Consider the following 10,163-nt stretch of genomic DNA (forward strand, 5'->3'; position numbering starts at 1 on the left):
GACTTAAGGTGAGAGAGGAAAAAGTGAAACAGGTTCAAGACCAGCAGGAGAGAAGGGGGTGAGAGAATTATCAGAGGAAAGCACCAAGTCATTACGACTATATAGCACTGGGAAGGGGTCAGGATAAGGATACTGGATTGGACGGGTGTGAAGGAATGGTGCCCAAGCACTTGTGGACGGTCGGGGGATTGAACGCCGACCTGCATGAAGCGAGACCGTCGCTCTACCGTCCAGCCCAAGTGGTTGGACAAGCTGGATAGAAGAGAAGTGGTTTAAAAAAAAGCTGTTCATACCTATCAGTGACTACGGGTGTGTGAGGGCTGCAGCTCTTGGACCCCGTCTACCAGCCTCGTTGTACATGTACAGCTGAACTATTCTGTCGTTAGCATCCTTTGTCGTATCTGTCCTTAGAGTTGTGGATGGAAGCGGCTTCCACAACTTCATTATTATGTCGTATAGTTCGTCTGCATCTATAGTTCAAGTGTCTTTTAATCTCTTCAAGAGTGACTGCGTCATCCTTTGTTTCCTCTAGCTTTTCATCCCTAAACTCTACTCACCGCGTTGGCTTCTTTGCAAAGAATCTGAAATCTTATGAAATCACGCCCCCTCTCCCCCCCCCCCTTTTTATAATTCCTTACTTTTCAGGTCAGTTACCTGGGCACTGGAAGGCTCGAACAGCGAACCCCCCCAATGCGCGTGAGGTTCATGTTCTACCTTACCTTGAGGTTACCTTGAGGTGCTTCCGGGGCTTAGCGTCCCCGCGGCCCGGTCGTCGACCAGGCCTCCTGGTCGACGTTCCCTGTTCTATCTTCTAATTTCTTCTAATCTAACGACGACGTATGCCCCCTGTTCTATCTTCTAATTTCTTCTAATCTAACGACGACGTATGCCCCCTGTTCTATCTTCTAATTTTGGTCACTTACTCTCCTTATGTGGCTATCAGACACCTTGAGTTAGTCCTGCAGTGTCGCTGCCAAACTGTCTCTCCGCTTCTCTTCTGACTCCTCTGTATTCATTTATAGATCTCTTAAGTCCACCTTTATCTTCCTCTCTCTCCCTAGCTCCTTGTACCTCTTCCTTGCTCTAGTGGTTCTCTTCTTTGCTTCTCTGCTCTTCCTCTTAAGCCAGGTGCTTAAGGGGTAACTAGATGTTGTAAGAGGCGCTTAAGGGGTAACTAGATGTTGCAAGAGGCGCTTAAGGGGTAACTAAATGTTGCAAGAGGCGCTCAAGGGCTAACCAGATGTTGCAAGTTGCACCAAATGAACTAAATGCAGGAAACTCGGTACAGTTTTCAGAGCCTGTGGCTATAATAGTCATGTGGATCAAATTTGTAATTTTCTTAACCCATAACTGGAAATATGAAGATTGGGAGCTACAGCTCTATATTTTTTTTAGACTGCTAGAGTAGCTCTCTCTCTCTCTCTCTCTCTCTCTCTCTCTCTCTCTCTCTCTCTCTCTCTCTCTCTCTCTCTCTCTCTCTCTCTCTCTCTCTCTCTCTCTCTCTCTCTCTCTCTCTCTTTCTCTCTCTCTCTCTCTCTCTCTCTCTCTCTCTCTCTCTCTCTCTCTCTCTCTCTCAGGTGTAACCCGGTCGGCCGAGCGGACAGCACGCTGGACTTGTGATCCTGTGGTCCTGGGTTCAATCCCAGGCGCCGGCGAGAAACAATAAACAGAGTTTCTTTCACCCTATGCCCCTTGTTACCTAGCAGTAAAATAGGTACCTGGGTGTTAGTCAGCTGTCACGGGCTGCTTCCTGGGGGGATGTGGAGGCCTGGTCGAGGACCGGGCCGCGGGGACACTAAAAAGCCCCGAAATCATCTCAAGATAACCTCAAGATATCCTCAAGATAACCCACAATGCACCTACGAAACGACCACCTTCTCTCTCTCTCTTCTTTGACCTCACCTAATTGCTTCTCAATACAGTAGAGAGGTTACACTACATTGACCAGACCACACACTAGAAGTTGAAGGGACGACGACGTAACGTTTCGGTCCGTCCTGGACCATTCTCAAATCACAATCGACTTGAGAATGGTCCAGGACGGACCGAAACGTCGTCGTCCCTTCAACTTCTAGTGTGTGTGGTCTGGTCAACATACTTCAGCCACGTTATTGTGACTCCTCGCCTGCATGAGGTTACACTGCACTACAGGATAAATAACCCAGCCCTTAGACACCCAAGTCTCATTAACAGAGCAATTCTTCGTGAAGGGTCCCGGATGGTCATATGGATTAGTGGAACCTCTGGTTTATTGTTCTGAGATTGGTGGTGGGGGGGGGGTTATTAGCGGCGGGTTCGGATTAAGGAAGGTCGTTAGTGAAAGGGGGGGGGGGTCGTATGAGGGGTGGTTCTTGTTAGCGAAGGTCGTTTGAGGGAGGTTCCAGTTATCGAAGGTCGTTTAAGGGAGGTTCCTGTTAGCAAAGGTCGTTTAAGGGAGGTTCCTGTTAACGAAGGTCGTTTAAGGGAGGTTCCTGTTACCTAAGGTCGTTTAAGGGAGGTTCCTGTTAACGAAGGTCGTTTAAGGGAGGTTCCTGTTTGCGAAGGTCGTTTGAGGGAGGTTCCAGCTAACGAACCTCTTAGCTCTTTAGAAATCGTAACTTGTTATCGTGAATACCGACTTGACCGCCATGACTGAGACGAGACCTCCGGATGTCGTATCTGAACCAGTGTTCTGTGAATCCCTATTCCGAACCCATTGATTCTATCCCCCTGGTCCATCTGTCCACCCGGGGGAGAGCCGCGACATAGGCCTATACTGTACCTCTATATATACACCTGTCTCCATACCTGCGTTGTATACCTGGCTTCATACTTGTTTGGACGCCTGGCTGTGTACCCGACTTTAGCTTCATGTTTGGGTTCGAGCCCATATAGCCGTGGGCGCCTGTCTCAAACGACAGGGGATTGTTGTAGCATCCTGCAGGTGTTGTAGCATCCTGCAGGTGTTTATACAGGTGTTGTAGTGTCGAGGACAAAGTGCCCTGGATTACAATATAACTGGCAGCCAATGTGGAAGGGGCAAGACTAGCTAGTGATACGAGAGAGAGAGAGAGAGAGAGACAGAGAGAGAGAGAGAGAGAGAGAGAGAGAGAGAGAGAGAGAGAGAGAGAGACAGAGACAGAGACAGAGACAGAGACAGAGAGAGAGAGAGAGAGAGAGAGAGAGAGAGAGAGAGAGAGAAAGAGAGCACACTAACAGGGTGTTGTCTTAACAGTCAAACACTTACGGGGGAAAGTTTGGCTAAGGAGAAAATGAGAAGTTTAGAAGAAAAATGAAAGTTTGCTGTTTTTGTGCCTTAAAACAGGAAACTCTTTTTGAAAACAGAGACGGCCGGAGGCTGATGAACGGGTCATATAGTTACCGTTGAAGTTAGCCAACAGGAAGAATTCCCGTTGTCGGTAACAGGGGAAACTTGGACTAAGGGTTAACCAGGTTCCTCTAATCTAGCAACAGACTTTTTTCCCTCCAGGATGCAGCTCAGTTGCCTATAACTCCATTTACTGCTAGGTGAACAGGTGTATCAGGTGAAAAGGGGCATATGTGCCCAACCGTTTCTGTCCCGCCCGGTAATTAAACTCGGGGTCCTTCGGTTATGAGTCGAGGACGTAGACCACTGTGATAATGATACAAGGGCATGTTCAGATTTGAACCCCACGACCTTCCCCCCCCCCCCCCCCCCGAGCCAGATAAAGAAACCGGTTAGGTGAGATAAGGAACCGGATTAGTTAAACCTTGCTACTGAAGCGGCCAGGATAAGGATTAGGGATGGGACGGGGGGGGGGGGGGAAAGGAATGGTGCTCAAAAAACTTGGACGGTCGGGGATTGAACGCCGACCTGCATGAAGCGAGACCGTCGCTCTACCGTCTAACACCACGTGGGTTTCCCCCTTGAACAAGATCCAGCCATTGTTTTACAACCAGGTCGTCTGCAGTTCCTGCTAAAGACACAGGGATGAACGGAACGCAAAATTATAACTGCTAATACGTCTCATTGAGCCCAGGGTTCGAATCCCTCTCATTGAGCCCAGGGTTCGAATCCCTCTCATTGAGCCCAGGGTTCGAATCCCTCTCATTGAGCCCAGGGTTCGAATCCCTCTCATTGAGCCCAGGGTTCGAATCCCTCTCATTGAGCCCAGGGTTCGAATCCCTCTCATTGAGCCCAGGGTTCGAATCCCTCTCATTGAGCCCAGTGTTCGAATCCCTCTCATTGAGCCCAGGGTTCGAATCCCTCTCATTGAGCCTAGGGTTCGAATCCCTCTCATTGAGCCCAGTGTTCGAATCCCTCTCATTGAGCCCAGTGTTCGAATCCCTCTCATTGAGCCCAGGGTTCGAATCCCTCTCATTGAGCCCAGTGTTCGAATCCCTCTCATTGAGCCCAGGGTTCGAATCCCTCTCATTGAGCCCAGGGTTCGAATCCCTCTCATTGAGCCCAGGGTTCGAACCGGGTTCTCTCGCACAAAGGCCAGACTGCTAACCACGTGACCACAAGAGAGCAGGTAAACTGGAAGAGGTAGAGGAGGAGGAGGGATACTTTTGAAAGGCGATGAGTCACAATAACGGGGCTAAAGTATGTTGACCAGACCACACACTAGAAGGTGAAGGGACGACGACGTTTCGGTCCGTCCTGGACCATTCTCAAGTCGATTGTGATTTGAATCGACTTGAATCGATTCAAGACTTAAGCAAACTCTTACTTCCTCTCAAGCTGTGGATTCCTCTGGAGGCTAGTTGGATTCTGCTGGATTACTGAACTAGTCAGCAGCTAAACTAGCTGTCTCCTGCACTATCCATCTCCTACACTATCCATCTCCTACACTTGTCTCACACACACACACACACTACAACAGACTTTATTCATGGGTATTGTTGAAGCTATTAAAAAAGTGTCTTCATATGTAATAAAGTTACACACCCGGCTATCAACACACCCACGACAAAGACAGGTGTTTTACACCGTGAGACGCAAACATCTGCCTCGCGCTTCGACGACAAAGCAATAGAGACCTTAAAGCAATCCAACAGTTTTTCGACAGTTCATTAAAAGTTCTGGTTTTTGCTTTTGGGAAAGGATTTTTGTTCTTCAAAGGAATGAATGTTTTTTTTCTGGGGAAATGAGGATACGTGCGACGGGGGAGTGGAAGAATGATGGGGATGTATACTGATAGGAATATAGGTATATGTATACTGATAATATACTGATAGAGATATACTAGTTCTCAGTATATATACACAGGAAGGTGTACCGTAGTTCTCAGTGTAAATACACATAAAGAAAGACCTTAGTTCTCAATGTATATGTATATATATATATATATATATATATATATATATATATATATATATATATATATATATATATATATATATATATATATATATAGAGAGAGAGAGAGAGAGAGAGAGAAAGAAGGAATAATACATTCATTCTGAAGATGTATTAATATTCGAAAGTGCTTAAGGAAATTCCTGTTTCAATTCTTCCTCCGTGGTCTGACACTGTCACATATATATATATATATATATATATATATATATATATATATATATATATATATATATATATATATATAAATAAAAATGGAAATGTTCTTCTGTGAATAACCGCTAATCTCCGAAAGTTCTTCACCGATTGCTTTGAAATTTTCACACAACGTTCCATTCACATCAGAGCGGGTTTTTATATACATATTATATAGATGTCACGTCTGGGACGGGAAAAAAACATGCTTCTTTTGAAAAACCTGTGTTTTTCATGTGAAGGAAATCTTCGAAACCTCTTTACCGATTGCTTTGAAATTTTGACACAACGTTGCATTCGAATAGGCGCGTCTTTTTATATACCTACTATATACCTGCCTCACCTGTGACAGGAAAAAACTTGTTTTTTTGAAAAACAGCGCCATCTGTTGGACGTAAGAGCAACACAAGCTGTTATCTCCAAAAGTTCTTCACCGATTGCGTTGAAATTTTGACACAACGTTCCAGTCGAATACGCACGTGTTTTTATATGCCTACTATATAGATGCCATCCCTGTGACAGGTAAAAACATGCGTTTTTTGAACAACAGCGCCATCTGTTACACTTAAGACCAACACACGCTATTCTAAATATGTTACGATTCCATTTCAATGTTTGTGATTTCATTTATATTGAATTTTCATAGATTTTGATTTATTTTGATTTTGATTTAATTATTTTGTGTGACATTGCGTTGGAATTGAGCTGTGTTGTTTACCATACCGTTCATTTCGTGGAATTGAGCTGTGTTGTTTACCATACCGTTCATTTCGTGAGTATAGTTTATTTTTTTTTATTTTTTCATTGTTTTTCATTTCTGTTTTTCTTATATTTCAGTGATGGGAACATCTGGGGCTTGATTCACGAAGCAGTTACGCAAGTATTTACGAACGTGTACATCTTTCCTCAATCTTTGACGGCTTTGGTTACATTTATTAAACAGTTTACAAGCATGAAAACTTGCCAATCAACTGTTGTTATTGTTATAAACAGCCTCCTGGTGCTTCGGAGCTCATTAACTGTTTAATAATTGTAAACAAAGCCGCCAAAGATTGAGAAAAGATGTACAGGTTCGTAAGTGCTTGCGTAACTTCTTCATGAATCTGGCCCCAGATCATTTGATGTTCCCAATTTTCAGATGGGAACATCAGATCATTTGATCATCAGACGAGGGAGTGGGGAATGGTGGGGAGGACGAGGGGACGGAGGAGGGGACGGAGGAGGGGGAGAATGGTGGGGGGGGGGAGGACTGGGAGACAGGGAAAGATTGCAGAGCCACAGCAACGCGTGGCGGGGTACAGCTAGCATAAATATATGTATATATATATATTTATATATATATATATATATATATATATATATATATATATATATATATATATATATATATATATATATATATATAAACGTGTGTGTGTTTGTGTGTCAACAGAGGATTTGAAGAGACGGATTCGTGTAGCCAGAGTGTAAACAAAGCCACGTGGCCGCAGTTTAAACAAAGCCACGTGTCCACAGTACAAAGACGTGTGGACCACAGTGTAAACAAAAGCCACGTGGCCCCCGTAGCGTAAACAAAGGCTCACACGTGACAACAAACTCACATGATATCTGTCGAGAGCGATAGCGGTGATGGAGATAGTGGAGACGAAGATAGACGTGGCCTGAAGAGTCCCGACGAGCCTGCAGGCGAAGGGCGAGTCCCCCAGCGGCCAGTACTGCGACAGGAGCTCCATCAGGGTCAGCGGCATGGTGATCAGACACAGCAGCAGGTCAGAAATGGCCAGGTTTATGATGAAGACGTTTCGTGCGGTGCGCATGGCGGGCTTTCTGATGACGGCCATCACTACGAGGGAGTTGCCCGTGGCTCCCAGGATTATGAGGATGACGTAGGCGGCCATGAGGGTGAAGAACGCCCCGTCACTCACGCCCCGGTTCTTCTCGAACTTGTAGAAAAAGTTGGGGTTGAGGCCGCTGGTGAGGTTCAACAGGTGGGAGAGGTTGTGCGAGAGGTCCGTTAGGTTGCCCTCTAAGGCCATCCAGTTGATGAGGTTGAAGTCTGCAGAGTCGAAGTTGATGGAGTCTACTGCCGCCATGCCCTTGGGTAGAGGTGGTGGAGGGACGTCCATCTTGCCCCCAGACCCCGCTTGCCATTCTAGAGTGTACATCACACACCTGTTCTCTATGTACACATGACAGGTGTGTACCCGGAACACTCTTGGTGTACACACCGACTCGTGTGCAAGGGTAACTGTGTCTACACACGTCTACACACTAAAGCATGTACGTCACTTCTCTATATCTAGCGAATTTAAGTTTTGCTTTGATGTGCACATAAAAATTTCTGTTACGGAAACTTCTACACGAAGTAGTAAATGTTTACATATTGTCTCGGGTGGTTAAGCGGAGCCCAGGAGCTACAATATTCGCTTAATAAGGCGGTCGAGGCTTCACCTGGCTTGTCACACCGCTCCTGTGCCAGGTAAGTCCACTACGGGGCTCACCATAGCCCGTGCTACTTGGAACTTGTTCCGAGTAGCTGGATCTATAACAACATTCACCTGGCCCTATCTTCATAGGCCTTGGTTCAGGGTAGTTCACATGGTGCCTCCGGTGCCACTTGCTGCCTCCTGCTCCTCTTGGCACTCTCCTTACTGACTTACGAGTGTGACTTACGTTCAAGTTCACTGAAACATAACAAGATGTTCAAGTTCACTAATAGAACAAGGCGTTCAAGTTCACACCAGCAGAACAAGTTCTGTTCAAGTTCATATCAATAGAACAAGGCGTTCAAGTTCACACACCAGCAGAACAAGTTCATATCAAGTTCTGTTCAAGTTCATATCAATAGAACAAGGCGTTCAAGTTCACACACCAGCAGAACAAGTTCATATCAAGTTCTGTTCAAGTTCATATCAATAGAACAAGGCGTTCAAGTTCACACACCAGCAGAACAAGTTCATATCAAGTTCTGTTCAAGTTCATATCAATAGAACAAGGCGTTCAAGTTCACACACCAGCAGAACAAGTTCATATCAATAGAACAAAGCGTTCATATTCACACCAGTAGAACAAGGCTGATTAGCGCAGTTCGTCAGTTAAACAGCTCTAACAAACATCTCGAGGAGTAGGTATTAAAATGTGTATTTTATCATCCACATATAAATATTTAGTTCAGAATCAACACCCACACTAAACACTTGTAAATAACAAGTGCTCATTATACATCCGGGACACCGATAAACAAATGAATCAAGCGAGACACTTTCAAAATGTGAAGTTTTTTGTTGTTGTTTTTCAGAGTGACATGGACCCCAGTGAGGTGGAGTGCTTGAGGCGGAGGACAGCACTCTCCCCCACCACCTCCAGCAACGTTCTGCCCGCCACTCGCGCGCGTCCTCCCTTATATAGCCTTCCCCCACTCCCTCCCCCCTCTCCCCTCATCTCACGAAAATCCCGCGCAAAAAAATTTAAATAGGCTACTGGAAACGGCAAACGGTAGTTCCTGGTTCCTGTAGGGACTGGTGGTGGTTCCAATAACCTCTAGAACCCATACTATAACCTCTAGAACCCATACTATAACCTCTAGAACCCGCATCATAAGCTCTGGAACCCGCAGCATAAGCTCTGGAACCCGCATCATAAGCTCTGGAACCCGCATCATAAGCTCTGGAACCCGCATCATAAGCTCTGGAACCCGCATCATAAGCTCTGGAACCCGCATCATAAGCTCTGGAACCCGCAGCATAAGCTCTGGAACCTACAGCATAAGCTCTGGAACCTACAGCAATCTTCGTAAATTTCATAATGGGCCTGGAAGCCTCGTGAACTCCTGGTGCTGACGCCAGTGTGTGGAATATCTGGAATCCCATCCGGGTCACTGCTATCCCTGGGAGATCTGGAACCATACCGCCTTCCTCTGATCTTCCTCTGATCTTCCTCTAAGCCTCACGAATTTGCCACTAGAGCCGGGGTACCCGCCTTCGCTTGCTTCTAGTCTCCACGACACCCTTTGCTCTCCACTCTCCCAATATCTCCCTCTCTCTCCCCTCTCTCTACATTTCTCCTCCATGTCTCCTTTCCCCTCGCTTCAAATCTCCTCTCCCCCCTATATTTCCACCCTTTCCCTGCTCTCTCTCTCTCTCTCTCTCTCTCTCTCTCTCTCTCTCTCTCTCTCTCTCTCTCTCTCTCTCTCTCTCTCTCTCTCTCTACTCATCCAGTTCAACTACTCATCAGTGTCCAACTCTTTCCCTCTAAGACTCTTATAGGTCGTGATCATGTCCTGTCGATCGCAACGAAATGTAATTTCGTTATAAAGTGAAGATGCCTAAGTTATGTGAGGAAGGTAGAGCAGTGTGACGGGGTTGTGGGGAGGGGTAACAGAAGCATGACAGTGTCAAAGTAACGAGGGTGACGCACCAATTCACGACTGTTACCTCCAGCCAATGGGAGAGCCGGTAAGTAAGGGCCCCCGGAGGCGCTCTACCCTGGAAACACAAACCGAAACTGTCTCTATTTTCCGCTTGTTACAACTTGTAATAAAGTTGTTACATCTTGGCTTAACGTGCTTATGACGTATTAGAACGTTGTTACAACTTGCTATATTGGTTGTTATAACTGGTTAGGAGGGCTTAAAACTTGTTCGAAC

At 45.9% G+C, this 10,163-nt stretch overlaps 1 protein-coding gene across 1 annotated transcript; it reads right to left on the reverse strand.

Moving 5' to 3' along the window:
* Nucleotides 1–1,194: 1,194 nt before the first annotated feature.
* LOC123758479 (neuropeptide F receptor) lies at nucleotides 1,195–8,875 on the reverse strand. Its single transcript, XM_045742933.2, has 2 exons — nucleotides 7,120–8,875; nucleotides 1,195–1,350 (listed from the first exon to the last, which is right to left on the reverse strand). The coding sequence occupies exons 1-2, from the start codon at nucleotides 7,681–7,683 to the stop codon at nucleotides 1,195–1,197; spliced, it is 720 nt and encodes a 239-aa protein (XP_045598889.2). The 5' UTR covers nucleotides 7,684–8,875.
* Between the last annotated feature and the right edge of the window lie 1,288 nt (nucleotides 8,876–10,163).

The sequence above is a fragment of the Procambarus clarkii genome, chromosome 11 (genome assembly GCF_040958095.1).
Source record: "Procambarus clarkii isolate CNS0578487 chromosome 11, FALCON_Pclarkii_2.0, whole genome shotgun sequence".
NCBI classification, from domain to species: domain Eukaryota; kingdom Metazoa; phylum Arthropoda; class Malacostraca; order Decapoda; family Cambaridae; genus Procambarus; species Procambarus clarkii.

What these genes read in the sequence shown, in the direction of transcription:
- LOC123758479 (XM_045742933.2), bottom strand. Translation starts at nt 7,683, where the DNA reads ATGTACACTCTAGAATGGCAAGCGGGGTCTGGGGGCAAGATGGACGTC. An exon ending in TCGCTCTCGACAGATATCAT is followed by an intron (nt 1,351 to 7,119) that starts GTGAGTTTGTTG and finishes TCATATTTCCAG; the next exon opens with TTATGGGTTAAGAAAATTAC.